At 37.7% G+C, this 17,675-nt stretch overlaps 2 protein-coding genes across 3 annotated transcripts; one reads left to right on the top strand and one right to left on the bottom strand.

Annotated features, from left to right (window-relative positions):
• Positions 1-11,461: 11,461 nt before the first annotated feature.
• Positions 11,462-14,075, top strand: LOC145030550 (RNA-binding (RRM/RBD/RNP motifs) family protein). Of its 2 annotated transcripts, none has more exons than XM_078978905.1 (10): positions 11,462-11,599; positions 12,444-12,506; positions 12,605-12,686; positions 12,772-12,843; positions 12,930-12,984; positions 13,112-13,160; positions 13,239-13,339; positions 13,426-13,495; positions 13,665-13,747; positions 13,851-14,075. In XM_078978905.1, exons 1-10 carry the CDS (start codon positions 11,516-11,518, stop codon positions 13,879-13,881), a joined length of 690 nt encoding a protein of 229 aa, XP_078835031.1. In that variant the 5' UTR covers positions 11,462-11,515; the 3' UTR covers positions 13,882-14,075. The 2 variants fall into 2 exon arrangements, with proteins under 2 accessions (XP_078835031.1, XP_078835029.1); XM_078978903.1 differs by lacking the exon at positions 11,462-11,599 and adding an exon at positions 11,647-12,161.
• A 139-nt stretch (positions 14,076-14,214) lies between these two features.
• LOC145030543 (inactive protein kinase SELMODRAFT_444075-like) lies at positions 14,215-17,345 on the bottom strand. Its single transcript, XM_078978896.1, has 9 exons — positions 16,998-17,345; positions 16,754-16,914; positions 16,563-16,657; positions 15,573-16,480; positions 15,309-15,469; positions 15,118-15,194; positions 14,773-14,920; positions 14,544-14,693; positions 14,215-14,430 (listed from the first exon to the last, which is right to left on the bottom strand). Exons 1-9 carry the CDS (start codon positions 17,164-17,166, stop codon positions 14,380-14,382), a joined length of 1,920 nt encoding a protein of 639 aa, XP_078835022.1. The 5' UTR covers positions 17,167-17,345; the 3' UTR covers positions 14,215-14,379.
• Positions 17,346-17,675: the final 330 nt, after the last annotated feature.

Raw genomic sequence — 17,675 nt, 5'->3', positions numbered from 1 at the left:
AAAGGTGAGACTATGCTCTACAACTTTCATTTAGACTCCGTCGGCTAATTTTGATTTATTTTTATTATTTATATTTAATAGGCAGGACAGAAAATTTTGTTATAAATTCATAACTTCTTCGTTTGACGTCCATTCTCGCATAACTTTTTATCGCTTCGATACTAACAACGAGATCTTCGATTCTCGTTTAGATCACTAAGGCTAAATATCGCTCTAACGTAAATTTCACTTTTTACGTCATTCAGCGTTGTCGGTTCTGTCGCGAAACTTCGACAGGTCATAACTTCTTCGTTATAACTCGGATTTCGGCATTCTTTATATCTTCGGAAACCTTGTTTCAACTACTAAAACATTATCTAAAGATATCAATTTTATTTTACACTTAAATTTTTTACACTTATTTTTATTCTTAATTAGTCAAACCACATAATTAAGCAATTAAGCACAAAACACATAATACTCAAATAATACACTTCTATTATTTCAAAACGGGTTACAAAGGTTAACCTAGACTATTACATTGCTAAAAATGGCAAGCCTAGAAACACAGGCGTTAGATGCGGAGCCAAAGGACTCCCACTTAGTCGCCTCACATGACTTTTGAATGAAATCCTTCTCTGGAACTAGTTGCCACTAGTTATTATGCCACTGTGGCTCTAACAACCTAGTGAATGCTACGGCTACGCCCGCAGTCTTACAACACTCTAGCACTATCTGGCTGCTAGTGAATGCTACAACTACACCCGGAGACTTACAACACTCTAATACTATCTGAGTACTAGTGAATGCTACGGTTACACCCGCAGACTTACAACACTCACCATACCGGTCGAACACGCACTCGACCTAAGACACAACTGAACTTGAGTCCTAAATAGAGCTCTACATTGGTTCCTAAAACCTGTTGTCCGAGAGTCTTGAAGGTTGTTTGTTGCTCAGGCCCCAGCGGAAGGCCACCAACTTCTTGGAAAGTCGGGTCAAAGGAACTGCAATCTCAGAGAAGTCCCGCATAAATCTCTAATAATAACCTGCTAGACCTAGGAAACTCCGAATCTCAGTTGGAGACCTCGGAATCTCCTACTGCATCACGGCCTCTATCTCTGCCGGATCGACCAGAATACCCTTCTGGTTGACAAGGTGCCTAAGTGATTACACCTCGCGCAACTAGAACTCACATTTGGAGAACTTTACAAAAATTTTCTCCCCCACTTAGATTCGACTAATTCTTCACCACATGTGAGAGTCGAGGGGTTCCTAATCCTTCTTACTTTCTAATAGTCCAATGTCGACAATCTGAGCTTACCAATGCTAACGATCAATCACCAGTTAAACCTTGAGACCACTTATCTTCTAAAATCTTAAAGAGTACTCTTGAAATCTGGCACAATCTGACACCTCAATCCATCTCTCATGTTGTCAACCGGAGGCCTCAACCTTCATTTTGGCTGGCGAATCCTCGTTCCCACTTCCAATCTTGCAGTACCACTGAACTCTAACCGACACAACCCATGCGAAAATACAATTCTCTTGAACATCCAATGACCAACCATTTATGCATCTAACACCCACAAATGACACTACCATTTTCATGCTACCAGTCCTATCCTAACAACGGTAGTGCATTGAGCTTCCAAGGTTCTTCCATAGACAACTGTCGACCATACCTGAACCATGATAGAACCACTGAACGCTGACTTCACTGAAGAACTATCGATCTAACCTGACTGAGTATCCTCTAAATAATACTCATGCACAGATCTCGAAAAAGATCCGGAATGATAACGGTCCAAGCGGAACCCATTCCACAAAATATGTCCCTCTGTGGGTTCATCAAGGACTTTTCGGCATGCAGGATGGCATATATGATCCTTGATAACCCAAACACTAACAAAAAACCAACCCGATATCTGACTTATCCAAACTCACTCACAATTCCAAGGCGATACATATTCCCAACATCCACCTAATAGTAATAGAAGATGACATACCCACAACATCTGGGGGAATCCTAATCACCTTTTGCTGACATGACCAACCCCGCTTCCTTGTAGTAGCCTAAACCTTTTGAGCGACAAAATCCCTTGTGCACTTTCCCATACGTGCTGCATTGACTCCGACCCTGTTGTCCTTTCACCTGATGATTAGAAGTCATGGGTCTCTTCCCAAGACCCTCTACTATACGCACCTGACACTATCCTCTCTTCCCAGGGTGCTCTAAATTGATCTCGCATCTACAAACTCCTGGAAGTTATATCCTTCAGGGTCTGACACCCTGTCACGTTCACTGGCTCACTTGCCATTGGCTGAGATGTAACAACTGGAACATCCTCTGTCCCCAAACCAAGGCACAAACTTCGCACTGAAGCTTCTTATATCCTCCAAGACTCTCACTGATTCGAGTATGGATCATATGCTTTTAGTAGTACGGGGCCAATACTACCTTCCACACCTATCCATGCTTTCCTCAGCAATCCTCTCGAATCCTCCAATTCACTTCCTTAAACAGGTGAACCCAAGTCTCACTAATCCTCACTACTAACCCACCGAATCATATCCTAGGCTTTCCTAGGTTCCCGAACTCACCCAGTCCTCAGCTGCTGAAAGATTCCCAGTAATTTCAACTAGCTACCTCATGAATATAGCTACATGCCACAAAGATCAGATAATCATTCGAGTAAGAGACCCATCCCTAGAACGGTTAGACTTAGACAAAAGTTATGCAATAGGGTCAAGTCCATCACTCTGAGATTATCTGGCATGTATCCCATGTGTATTCAATTAGTAGCGAACTCACATCACAAAGAGTCCCACAAAGCACAAAGCAAACATCATTCAGACAATGGAAAATCTAACCATCATAATCCAATCAAACTGTTCTATCCTCTAATCAAGAATTTGTACATGTAACTCAAAGGCTCATACAATCAGGCATAACCTAAATAGGCTATCCTATCATTGACTGATCGGTACTAGCATGCAAGTCTACAAGCACATACAATAGGCATATAAGGCATCCTCCTAGATCCTCAACCCTAATCCAACATGCAGTTCTCATAACTATATCATAACATAACCTAACATGTATGGGTATCTTGGGGAAAACTTACTTGAGCTTGGCTGATTGCATGCATCACACACCTTGTTCTTTTCAAGTTCTTTTCTCTTTTCAAACTTCTTTTTTTAAAATGATTTTACTTTTGAAAATTTTCATACCAAGTCCTTAGTTTGAGTTCAGACACACCCAAGAGTATATTCGAATCCCTCAAACCAAGGCTCTGATACTAACTTGTAACATCCTAAAATTCAAGACCAATATTTTCATTTATAAATAGGTTATTATAAAACCGTAAGTAATAAAACATCCATAATAATATCTCATGTCAAAAACCAAAGTAGAAATGATCAAAACATGTTATCATAAAACAATATCATAGTGTAATCCCAAAGATCTCTTGTGCGGAAAACCATAGTGTGATGCGCTGTGATCGAGCTGGCTCCTTTCATTTGAAAACGAAGTACCTGAAACCAAAACTGAAAATGGTAAGCACGAAGCTTAGTGAGTTTCCCCATCATACCACATAACATACAAATCACATACTGTCAGGCATATCGGGTGTCTGACGTACCCTATGCCAGACATATGGGTGCCCGACCTACCCTACTGAGCATACCGGAGTGCTCAACCTACCCTTGTTAGGCATACCGGGGTGCCCAACCTACCCCTGTCAAACATATCTGGGTGCCCAACCTACCCCGTCGGTCCTGCCAACCGATAACTAGGGACTATTTCACCCCTTACTACTACCACATAATATCATATATCATAAGGTGCCGATCGGTAACTGGTGGTGCAAGCAACGACATCCGGCGGCGATGTGGTTGACAATGACGGCTAGGGATGAGGGGCGATAAGGTGGCAGCGGCTGGAGACGTTCCAAGGGTTGTGGCGGCTGGGGAATTGACAATCTAGGGTTAGGTTTAAGCATTTCAACAGGATGGACGGGATACATGGGGTTAAAGTCCGGCTCCATGTCATACCCCTAAACCAAGGATGGCAGAAACGTCCGGGGGTGGAGGACTTCATGTATAGTATCATAACCACAAATTCAATAGTAATTTAAGCAAACACAACCAACATATATATATATATAATTGAAAGAGTTACATCATTGTATGAATTACATGTTTCCAAATCAGTTACAATATGTTGACAAAATATGAAATGTTGACGCCTTAACGTCTCATCCTCAAAATGCACTTGGTTACTTGTTTAGTGATTTCCTAAGAATACAAGTTGTTTTAAAAAGTGTCAACACAAAGGTTGGTGAGTTCATAAGCTTTTGTTTTAAACTTGATAAAAGTATTTCTATTGTAAATGTCATGTTTGTCCTAGAAAAATTCGATATTTCCTTAAAATGTGTAATGTAGTCTTATATCCCAAGACTGAAATGTATAAGTAACATTTCTTACTTGTAGAAAATAATGTAAGTTTAAATCGACATAAACGCGTTTTAATTCAATAAACTTCCCGTAAATTCTTATGTTTGTTAATACTTTCTGTGAGTTATTATAACCATGCTATGACCAAGTTGGCCTGAAACGGCGTTCTTCAGGCGTTGTAAATGTTATGACATTTGTCACCCCATACTTGCCGGTCTAACTATTGCATGCAGTTAAGGTGTGGGTTTGTCAAACCTAATATAGATCCATATACAACTATCGCGCTCTCTCTCCAGGAGACTCTGGTTACAATACAAGACTTATTGGTAAATGCGAAGCGAATGTCTCACAAAGTCATTAACGAATTTACGTGTAATGTGATGAAAATCCCTTTTTTATAAATGTGCCCTTTTTGTATGAGTGTGTAGTGTAATGTATCATAAACTATACCTATTATAGTTTATCCAAAACAAGGGTAGTAGTGGTAATGTACGTAAACTATATTTAACATAGTTTATTCAAGTGTTTGTATGAAATGGATGTACTTTGATTATAACAATTTTGTTATCCTTTATATTCCATATATATATATATATATATATATATATATATATATATATATATATATATATCTCAAAATCCATTTATTAACTGATGCATGTCTATATACTAAGGTAAAATGTCATTTATTTGAAATAACATACATTCACATAAAGATATACACCTTGCTCAACATGTTACAAGGTGAAATGAAATTGTTAACATTTTTTTTCTGTTATTAACATTTTCTATTACTGTTCTTAGAAAATTTATAAAAAATTCATAACAGATCCAAATCAGAATCCGTAAATTCTGTGAGTTTGGAAAATGAGTCTAGTTTGTTCATAAATTTTCTCATGATTTTTAGTGACCTCCAACTTAGGTGAAAACGTCCATAAACACAGACTGGTCCAGATTGGTTCTTGAAATGATAGGCAGTTTTGTAAAAATCACCATAAATTGTAGAAAAATCGTATGGAAATGTGCAAGTAGCATTTTAAAGCTAAGAACTTGAACTACTTTCACCTTGTACAGTTTTGAAAACTAAAATTTTTTAGTTGACTAAAACAATCCGTGAATGGAGTCCAACTTTTCTGATGAAAGCTGTTAGAAGCATTTAGTTGTGTTCTTGGTGATTTAATTTGTATTCCCCCCCCCCCCCCCCCCCTTAAAACTTAAGAAAATATGAAAATGTAGGTGTATGAACTCACATTGAGTGATTTTGGTGGATGGATGTTGGAGAAGAGAAGTGTTCAACTCAAGAACATTTGAAGGATTACTTTGAAGATTCAAGAATCTAACACAATAATGATGAGTTTGTGTAAGCAATCAATGATTTGAGTAAAATGAAGTGTAATCATCACAAGGAGGATGAATTATACTTACCAAGAGTGTAAGGAAGCTTGATGATCAGCCTTGAAAATCCGAAAATGAGGGAGAAAGTTCGAGAGAAAAGTTTAGTTTGATCTTTGGTGAAATGTGAACAAGTGAGTGAGAATGAGAAGAGAGGATGAGCTGTTCCAGCTCTTAGGACGTGGAGAGGCTGAAAATTGAGTGGGAAGGTACAAGGAAGTGACAAGGTATGGTGGGGAGGTGTGTGGGTTAGTCATGGAGTTAGTATTAGGGATGTCAAAAACCCCCGTGGAACCCCGCTCCCGTGGGACCCCGATCCCGTATGGGACTAAATTTTTAAAAAAACCGGGAGCGGGAGCGGGAGCGGGGGCAAAATTAAACCCCGCTTATTTTCGGGACCGGGACCGGGAGTTGGTATTCCCGTCCCGTACTCCCGCGGGGCCCCGGTTGTACATTTATGTAAAAAATATATATTTAATATAAAATACATATACAAAATAGATTTTCTAATTTAAATGTAGGTTAGGTTTCACTTTCCCGTTTTCAATTAATAGATATTGAAGAGGTAGTGAATTGATCATATATTTTTGGATATGTAAGTATTTTATATTTGTAATATTGGATTTGTCATATTTTATATTTTTAAAATTGATGGAATTGTCGTTTTGTAATATTGAATTCGTAATGTTGAATTTTTAATTGTTTAGTTTCTAAAAGATTATGTTTTAAACTTTTAAAGTTATTAAAAACAAGCTTTTTAGCCTAACACAAAGTAGTCGTTTAGCAAAAAAAAAAAACGAATTTTAAGCGGGGGAACCGGGGGAATGGGGGCGGGACCGGGGGTGATGGAGGTAACCGGGAGCGGGACCGGGGGCTATGTAAACGGGGGAGCCGGGGGCGGGACTGGGAGCAGGGGCAACAATTGATTTTGGGGGCGGGAGCGGGGGCAGCTATTCCCGCTCCCGTTTGGTCCCGTTGACATCCCTAGTTAGTATAGGAGGTTGCTTGTGTCATAAACTAAAGAAAAGTCAACACTCCACCTCTTGCACTTCCCCAATTCTTCGTGGATAAGTTTTGCATTAAAAATGTAATTAATTAAGATATATGGGTCTTAATATGTTAAAATAAAGTTTTTGGTGAAAATCCCGCTTTAAAATGATGAAAAACGGACTTAAAATGAAATCGTAGCCGAAAACCGGGAAAAATGGGTTTTTCCTGCGAAGCCCTTCGATTCTGGCCCTAGAGGCTTCGGGCTTCGGGTCCTGAGGCTAGAGGCTTCGGGCTTCGGGTCCTGAGGCTAGATCTTCGGGCTTCGGTTCTGGGGCTTAGGCTTCGAATCTGAGGCTAAGTCTTCAGGCTTCGGTTCTGGGGATTAGGCTTCGGATCTGAGGCTAAGTCTTTGGGCTTCGGTTCTGGGGCTTAGGCTTCAAATCCTTGAGCCTATTTTTCTCGTTTTTACCCCGTTTCAAGTCGTTTTTGACCCGGTTAAGGGTCGGGATGACCCGAACGATTACAAAAAATTACAGGAACTTTTGAGAGAGATTTGGGAGAGATTTGTAATAGAGAGAGAGATAGCGTAAAAGTGATCGAGAGAGGTTTCGTTTGTGGCATTTTTGAGTGTCCGGCTTCGCAATGCAAGGTCCGTAAACCCCATTAAGCCATGTTTTAGTGTCCTACACACTCCCGATGAGTGTGTAATAGTGTTTTATCGCTTTGGTTCAATGTTTAGCATTATCACGATTATGGAAATTCAAACACCTGAATCTTCCAAATGATGTTTTCTCATTAAAATAGCGAGTTGTTTACTAATTACACAATGTAAACCCTAATATACAAGGGCTAATTGAGTCGTCCGGTTTGACTTGTTGACTTTGTTTGACTTTAACTTGACCCAAAATTGACTATTATCACACTTCGAGCTAATTTTCACAATTGATGAGTTTGGTCCCTCCCCATGAGAATCTTTTCAAATTTAATCCAATATTTATCCCTTTAGCCCATGATTCACTAAATATTTACAATATAAATCCATAATTTACATTTTATCCCTTGCTTCAATAATTTCTTTCATATTAGGTCCAAATGATACCAAACACCCCCTGACCTCTAAAATCTTTTCAAAATAAATCCCAAAACTTACACTTTTAACCCCCAACTTCTAAAGTTGTGACAGTTAACTCCTCGAGACCAATCCATTATATATAACTATTGATTTTAGGGCTACTATACGTTCATTAATTAATTAATTTATTTATTTAATAAGCAGGGTGTTACACCCAAAAATTCCAAAAACTATATCATTTAACTTCTCATGGCTAACCCTGATAATTATTATAGTTTTGGGGCTATTATTCAATTATTAATTTTATTCATTTATTTATTTATTAAACGGAATGTTACACGAAGGGGGTGAAATAGATCCAGTATTTTTTTGACTGTTATATATGTATGGTATGAGGTATTCTAGGGGAGCTCACTAAGTTTTATGCTTAAGGTTTTCAGTTTATGTTTCAGGTACTTCCAGCTCAAAAGGAAGGGTCTCATTTGATCGCACTGCACTCGCCCATATTTTCTGCATTATGTGATTTTGGAATTTTGGTTGTTTTAACATGTTTACTAGATATTTTGGAATGAATTAAAAATGAAAATTTTGTCTGTAAATTTTGGGAAGTTACAATATGTGAGAGTTGGAAGCATGAACTTAATGAATTAAGTTGAAAAAAATACCCTGAGTTTTGGAAAGACGTGGCATGTTTATTGAGGGTGTAGAGGAGCTTTTTAGTTTTCTAGACGCGTCTGATTTTTTTGCTTAATCCTGACTATTTTGTCGTTTTCTTGGATGCAGGGCGCCCTGATTAGGCGCTAGCCACCATTGACTTTTGACAAATAGGCTTTTTGACCTTTTGACCAAGTTTGACTTTGGGTCAAAATTTAGGGGTTGACTTTAGACTGAGGTTTAACCTTTTTTTTAGTCTATGTGGTTCGTGAGACCGACCTTATAGGTTTATGACTTTATGTGAGCAATCTGGATTTATTCATCTCTGATTAATGTGAGTTTTCTCACTATGTTATTTGTGACATAGTTGCTATGGCACGATTGCATGTTTAGCTAGACTAATAGAGTCTTGCATGTTGCTTATATGTTTGCATGTGTGGTTGAAAAATGCCTGTTTTGTTGAAACATACATGTTAGGTTGAAATAGACCTGTTGGGTTAAAACATACCCATTCAGTTGAAACATACATGGGTTGAAACATACTCATTTTAGTTGAAACATACATGTTGGGTTGAAACAAGCATGTTGGGTTGAAACATACCTGTTTCGGTTGAAACAGACATGTTGGGTTAAAACATACTCATTCGATTGAAAACATACATGTTGGGTTGAAACAGATATATTACTGTTATGTATGGTTAGCTGTCTTGTATGTTATATTCTGGGAAACTCACTAAGCTTTGATTTACAGTTGATGACTAAATGTTTTCAGGTACTTCTTCGAATTGTAGGAAGGCGAACACGTAATTGTACACACACATCAACAGTTGATGATTTGAGATTCTACGATGTTTTTATTTGTAACTCTGATTTTGAATTTCAATTATGAACAAAATGGTTTTATCTTCTTAGGTGCATTTTGTGCACTTTTTTTGCACATATTTTAGTCCCTTTTTATGCATCTATTTAGCATAATTGTTCTTCATTTGTCTTGCATTTCATCATATTTCATGTTAGTCTCTAGAACAACCTTATTTGCACATTTTCATGTCTTTTTCAGGTAAACTGTATGTTGGAACGCGCTTTGAAAGGTGCCGGGAAGCATTGGTGAGGATTTCGGGATGATCGGGCGAAGAACGAAAAAGTTGGAAAAATCAAGTTTGGAATTGGAGTCAGAGAGGAACACGAGCCGTGTTGGATTTACACTGCGAAGGAACACGGGCCGTGTTGACCAGAAAAAGAAGAAGTTGTTGACCATGCTGAACACGGGCCGTGTCATTTTTACCTTATGCCCAACACGGCCGTGTTCGACTCAAAAACCAACTTTTAACAGTTTTTCCTATCTTTCATATTACGGGCTGAGGGCCATTTTTACAAAGACACAACATATCAAAGCACATTTTGAGAGGGGATTTCGAAGGTTTTTGCAAGGGTTTGATCAGTAATCATTTGGAAACATTATTTCTAGTATTTGTAAGTTGTAATTGCATATTATTTCCATCTTTTAAACTTGTGATCTTGTTCTAGCCATGTGTGGCTAGAACCCTAGTTTCTCTAATTTCATGTTTTGACTTCTTGGTTGTGATTTCAATCATATGACCTGATGTTTGTTCTTAATTTCTATCTAGTGAATTTGATTTTGCTTTAATCGAATGTTTGATTCTAATTGTGATTCTTATTGGCCATTTGAATTAGGGTTAGGTCATTCAAGTTATCTCTTTTACAAAATCCATAATTGTTTTGTGAAATTGAACAAGTAACAAACATTAAATTGATCTCTATTGAATGAATTTAGTGTAAATCTTATTCATACACTTTTACACTCCCGAGGTTGTGAGGAGTATTGGGTGTTGTTGGGAACATTCACATAAAGCTTCATGCAATCTTTTAATCTAATTCTAAGAGCTTGTTTAGATTAGGTTAGTAAGGTTATGGTTAATCAAATAGCTTTTTTTGGTTAATTAATGTGGTGAATGGGAAGTGTTAGAGCTTATTAACACTTTCAAGTACCAACTTAGATAGAAGTGAACGAATATTAAGTCATCTTTGAATCACATTGCTAAGTTGTCATACATGAAGTTGGGGCCCTTGCAAATTCTGAATTTAATTCACTCGTTTAGTTGATTGCTTGTGTTTTTAATTTGTTTGTTTAATCATTGAATTCAAAACTCCCCTCTTTAATCTTTTGTGAACAAGTACCTTACGCAAAGAGGTATCAGACCGATTGTCCCGTGTCTCTGTGGATCGACCCTACTTGTCTTGTACTACCTGTTAGTGCAATATAGTAGTGTTCTTAGGAGTATATCGTACCCTTATCATTTGTTGGGTTTGACACGCCTAACATATCTTGATTACAACTTTGAGATTCCACAATGTTTTATTTATAACTCTGAATGAGAGACAGTTTTATAGGAAACCTCATGCAAAATTGAGATAAAAATGTAAATACAAACAAATGAATGAAAGTAAAAAATTTCATAATCACGCTAACATTAAAGTATTCTCTGCATAAGATCTCTGCATAAAAAAGGTCAGCCTATGATAAGTTGTAATGTGGTATATGTGTGAAAGAAAAAAACAACAAACGAAAAAAGAAATATACACATAAAGATGGGGAAGGCTTACGATATAGATAATGAATAAACTACTCAAGTATTAGAAGCAGATATATGAAATAAGTTGAAAATAGATATTAGATAAGAAAAATGAAAAAGGAATAGTGAGAAGGTAAAATGGGTTGGTAAGCACACATAATTCTAATCCTCATGATTCTAATCATCCGTAGTTTCCTATAAAAGATCATGTCTTCGGTAAGTGCTAATTTTTGCAAATCTAATCTCACACTATCTTCCTATTTACTTCTTGGCTGCGCTCTCCTCCTCACACTTTCTATTGTAATCGTCTCCACTATCCTAACAACAACTATCATGTCTTTTATGGATTTGATCAACACAAACAATATAAAGGATGTTAGGCTATAGACTACGCCAATACTACTATGCTACATTGATTCTAAGCCTTTATAGTTTCCTATTAGACGTTATGTACTCGGTAAGAGATAGTTTTTTCAAATCTAATATCACGTTATCTTCTTACTTTTTTCTCGGTCAATATCTATTCCTTAGCATCTTCTACCTTCTACTGTAATCGTCTTCACTTTTCTAATAGCAGCAAACAGATGTCTTCTATGGACATAACCAAACCACCGTAGTCTTCCATTCACTAAATTTATTGATGATCGATGCCACTAATGTTATTCTTTTTATTTTGTAACTTTTCTTATGCATACGTCACGTGGAGCGCACGTGATTTAGGTTTTTTTTGTGAGTCCTGATTTCAACGGGAATCAAACTAGGTTTTAGGACGGATTCTCTTCCGATTGGGGTTTCCGGTTCCGACGATGGCGATTCCACATCCTTACGATCCAGTATATTACAACATTCCGTCCATTCCTCCACTGGAGTATGCCGGTTATGACGACCCCAACGCCATTAATACACTCTTCGTTTCGGGTCTACCTGACGACATCAAGGCACGTGAGATCCACAATCTCTTCCGCCGTCGACCTGGGTTTGATTATTGCCAACTCAAGTACACGGGCCGCGGCAATCAGGTCTTGTTATGAATCAATTTCGTATAAAATCGTCAAATTATAGGCGCATGCTTTATGCATCATGAATTTTGGAGGGTATTTCTTCTTTAGTCGCCCGCTTATGAACCAGCACTTCAATTTCGCACCAACGAAAACCACATTAGTGATTAAAATTCTATGTTTATAGTGAATTGAAATATAAACAACATCTACAGGACTTGGTGAACTGCACGAGTAAATTAAAGTAGCCTTGTTGTTGGTTCGCTTGTTGGAATTTAAGCAGTCTGTTTGACGACTTTGCAGGTTGTTGCATTCGCAACTTTTGTAAACCATCCATCAGCAATGGCGGCTCTTCGTGATCTGAATGTGAGTAATTTCTGCCGCTTAATAGCGCTTCTTGATTGACGTTCTTCGTAATTTTGAGTTTATAGCTGAAACTGACATGGTTGATTAATGATTATCAGGGTGTTAAGTTCGACCCTCAAACTGGTTCCACTCTGCATATTGAACTTGCAAGATCAAACTCCAGAAGAAAGCGGAAACCAGGTATTCAGTTGTGTGGAGTATTATATAAGAACGAATAAACAATGATTGAACTATAGCAATGAGTGATGAAGTCGTTAATTTGCAGGCCCTGAAGCTTATGTTGTTATTGATAAGAGATCCATTGCTACTAAGGATGATCAAGATTCTAGTGACGATGGTATTGATCATCGATCTCAATCTCCCTATAAAGAGAATCGTAAGTTATAACAATAACACATCTTAAACTTTCCATTGCATCTTCAGGAGATAGTGAAACTGAAGAACCATCTGAAACCGACAAGGATAATGCAGCAAGGAGGTAGACTGCATAAGTTTGCTTTGATTATTAAGCTGATTCCCAGTGTCATTGCAATTCCATATGAATACAAAAATTAAAATAAAACTCAGAATGACTCACTCCTCTTTCTTCTTATGTCAACCAACAGTGATGAGGAGACGACTGGGGATCCTGACAATACTGTAGGTGCAGAAAATGTAAGCTTCTAGCGAATGTTTAAAGTTTCAACTGCTTCTTTCTGTGTTATTGATGTGTTGCTTGATTGTGAGTTATAGGAACAGGCAGAAAATACAGTGGATGGAGCGTGTTCGACTTTGTTTATTGCAAATTTAGGTCCCAATTGCACGGAAGATGAGCTAAAACCTGTTCTTTCCCAGTAAGTATAGCCAGACATTGAGATTTTTAGTTTTGTTAATTTGCAGTTTATGGTGATGACTTGTATTATGCATTTTGGTTATTTAGGTACCCTGGATTTAACACACTCAAGGTGCGTAACAGAGGTGGAATGCCTGTTGCATTTGCGGATTATGAGGTATGTCAGTTTATTTTATTTTATTTTTGACTTCTTCAAGCGAGGCCAATGGTGCTAATATAATTAAGTTTTAGTGTTAAATGTACAAAAAAAAAAAGGCAAATATTTTCAGTAATTTAGTGATCAATGCAAACATATGGATTGGTGATTGATTGTTGATTGTTGGCAGGAGGTGGAGCAAGCTACTGATGTCATGAATGCTCTTCAGGGAAGCACACTACAATCATCTGACCGTGGAGGCATGCATATAGAGTAAGTTTGTGTCGGTATATCTTTATTTTTACAGTTTGGCAAATTTCTAAAAGTAGTATTAGATGGTATGTTTGATTTGATGATTCAATGTCATTGTCTACAGGTATGCAAGATCAAAAATGAGAAAACGGTGAAAGGTGAAACCCTGATCTTTAAGTGAATTGGATTCTTGTGGTTGTAGGAGTTGAGGAGAAATGGTAGGTTGGCTGTATGTGTATTTAGTGTATGTATATGCTCGTGTCTTAGTCATATTTTCACAAGACTCAAAAGCTAGATGTAATTTCAAGATACCAAGGCTCTTCTATCATACGCTTTTTACTCGAACAAATTTGACTTGTTTGTTTTGATAGTTTTTGTCAAACCAACACGCTTATATTTTTTTTTTTTTTAAGTTTTGGTTACAAAATGTCGATAAGAGCCCACCCAAATTTTCATATGATTCTTTAAGGATAAAAGAAAAGCAAAAATAAACATGTAGTTGGTTAATTTGAGGATTTCAGAAACTGCTTCCAACATTCATTCCATTAAAGAAAGCTATATCTGGAGTGAACTACAAAGTAGCTATTGGAACAAAATGGCCTACTACTCATATGACAGCTCTTGTATTGTTACTACTCCCTGCCTTGAGTCAGTCACATGTGACTCGATTCCATCATCACGTCCCCCTCCAACATTCGTAGCACCTTACCACATATAACATATAACATTTAAAATAAACAAATACTCTTGTTACAAGTTTACCCTTTTTTTCTTTATGAATTATGCATATGAAGTGAGTCGGTTTGGAAGGAATTACCTGTGACATGCGAGGTCGTAAAAGAGGATCCCTTTTGATACATAGACAAGCAGCTTCCAACATGCAACAAACTTCATGTTCTGAGTAACACTTTCCTAACCGAGGGTCAATTAACTTACGAACCGCATTATTTTCCAACAACGGACGTGCCTACCAAACATGAAACAAAACATTAAGTCACAAGCAAACTCATTTTTACCCTCAATTTAACCAAAACTCTCTCTCTCACCCATTCTGTGAGGCATTGTTGGCCCTTAGGCCGGTTAATATCCACTGCTTTTCGCCCAGAAACAAGCTCCAACAGTACTACACCGAAGGAATATACATCAGCCTTTTCAGTCACCTCCCCACTTTCCGCATACTCTGGAGCTAAATATCTAATGCCAAATATACAATTTTGTTATATTCACAATAGACTAATTCCACAACTAAATGCAATGCTTTCGGGAAGATTTCAAAAATCAGACCAAACTTGCAATCTTGAGTGAAGGATAGGACCAACTTTGTAAATTATTGTTTCACAAATCACAATATTATGGAAATAGCATAAGGGAAACAAGAAGGCCTTGCTTACCCGAATGTTCCAATTACTCTTGTTGCTTCTCCTTTGTCTCCATCAGGCTGCCACCTTGCTAAACCGAAGTCCCCAACCTTACACACAAAACGGTGCTTTTACTCTTAGTCTTTTACCCATATGATATTATAATAGAGGAAGGGGCTGCTTTTGACATTTAGCAAAACTAGCGGGTAAATAAAGTGAAATACCAGAGGTTCAAAATCATGGGTGATGAGGATGTTGTTGGGGCGCACATCACGATGAACAATGCAACCGACTCTGCATTCTTCATGAAGATATCGCAGTCCTCTCGCAGCTCCCACAGCTATTTTTTGGCGCGCACCCCACTCTAATCGACCTTCATGACGTCCTGTTAAATTAATAATTAAACTTTATACTATATGTACATAAAAGTGTACCAAAATAAATAAATAAATAAATAAATACTATATAAGTATAGAAATACGACTTGCCATAAAGATGAAAATCTAATGATCTGTTGCATATATATTCGTACACAAGCAACCTTCTTCCATCTTCAACACAAAATCCAATCAACATAACAACATTTCGATGTTGTGCACAGTTGAGTACTTCAACTTCTGAGCAGAATTCTTGATCACCTTGAGAACTTGCAAGCTTGTGTTGTTTCACAGCGACTACTTGTCCATCTGGAAGAACCCCTCTGTGAACTGACCCAAATCCACCTTCTGCTAAAAAATTCGCCCGAGAAAAACCTCCGGTGGCTACCTCCAGTTCGGAATACTTGAACCACCGTGGTGGTTTTCCGACCACGGGTGCTTTGTGTAAACATATTGAGCACAAGGGTGGTGGGCCCGAAGGCATGCTTCTTGATAGGGAGATTGCTTCCCTTACACACCCACCAAGAAAGGTTTTATCTTTTGTAATTGATGTAGCTTCATCCGTGTAAGATGAACAGCTTGAGGTCAGGATATCAATGATTCGTGGTTGAAACCTTAAACTAGACGAAGATGATGATGATATATGATCATCATCGGTTTCAGAGTCTGAACTTGATTCAGTGACATCTTTTTTCTCTTTTTTAGTCGAAGATTCTACGTTTTTTACGGGGGCAGAAAATGGTGAAGTTCCCGGATCGGAACTTGAGAACGATGAAGTTCCGGGTTCGGTTGTGGTAAATATCTCGGGACTACTTGTTGGAGTGATAGATGGCCCTTTAATGGGACCCACTCCCACTGATGACTTTTTGTTTGTTTCTTGCTTTTCACATGATTTTTCAGTCTCCTTTCTTGGAGATCCGGCGAAATTCAGACGAACGACTTTGGGTTGTGATTTCTTCATTATCACAACATTGCATTGTAATTCTTCCATACATGGCTTTTGTTCGTGTTTCAGCTTTCTACAAGTAATACAAAAAGGTAAGTGAAAGCAAAAAATCTGAAGTAATATTGTAAATACATGTTTGAAAATTGAAATATTACTTGTCCAAAACAACCCAACTAGCATGAAACTTTTTGGCTTCTGCAGCAACTACGCCACATGGGGTTCCAGAAACTACTTTTATCTTCATATTTACCTATTAGAAAACTCGGAAATTAGTTCGTGGTGATCAAGAAGATAATGAAATCACATCAATTGGTGAATCTGAGATAATATCGAAGCTCAACAATACCTTATCTGGATCATACACATCATGAAGCTGAAGAATCATTTGAGAGCAAGAATCAGTAATACTAATATCGACTTTCTGTTCTGGAATTGTTCCTGAATCTGACTTCCGATGAACACTAGCACAATCTCCAGAAAACCTTGGAAAACCCCACAGTTTTCTACCTATGAAAAGGGAGTAAGATTATGATCAATAATGTGTGTAAAGATATTATAAACATGAAGAAGAGTATATATATTAATATTACCAGAAGTTTGTGAAGGGGTGACCACAAGCAACGTAACGAAATGCCCTGGTTGAACCACGTGAGTCAAAGCCCAAATCAAAGCGGTACTCTTTTGAATTTCTTTCGATGCCTTTACAGCAACAATCACCTTCTCCAGCTTCCCCATGTTGCTTTCTCTACTCAGTGACATAAATGAAAATGCTTTTGAATATGAGATTTCTTTAGAATCTAAAATCTAATGCTTTATAAGGAAAATTAACAAGTAACCCAATTAATTCGTATTGGGGTGTGTTCGTGACACTCTGCTCCCCACCACAAAGTTTTGATTCTATCATGGAAGGAAGTACAGTGCAACCAGACGAATTTTGGGTGTGATGTAACAGTGAGTATAAGAATACCTCCAAATAACGGCCTAATTTCCCCAATAAATCTCCGTGAAAGGCGTTCTACCAATTTGATTGAATATTCCAAACCTGGAAAAGTTTAAGCAAATGAATCCAAAAGTACCATAAATGAGGAGCTCTCTAGCAGGAACGTCTCCTATTCGAAGCACATGTGCAACACAAACAAACAATTACAGTGTTTGAAACTTTGGAAGGTATCAAAACGATGAAATTCAGCTGACCTAACTAGTTATTAGCCCAAATGCACCAGATCACATCAAAATTTTGTGCTTATGATCCAGAATCCGAATTCTTC

This window comes from Lactuca saligna, chromosome 1 (genome assembly GCF_052625555.1).
Source record: "Lactuca saligna cultivar CGN05327 chromosome 1, ASM5262555v1, whole genome shotgun sequence".
Taxonomy (NCBI): Eukaryota; Viridiplantae; Streptophyta; class Magnoliopsida; order Asterales; family Asteraceae; genus Lactuca; species Lactuca saligna.
The sequence above is the reverse complement of the archived record's forward strand: the minus strand, read 5'-3'. Positions and strand labels throughout refer to the sequence as shown.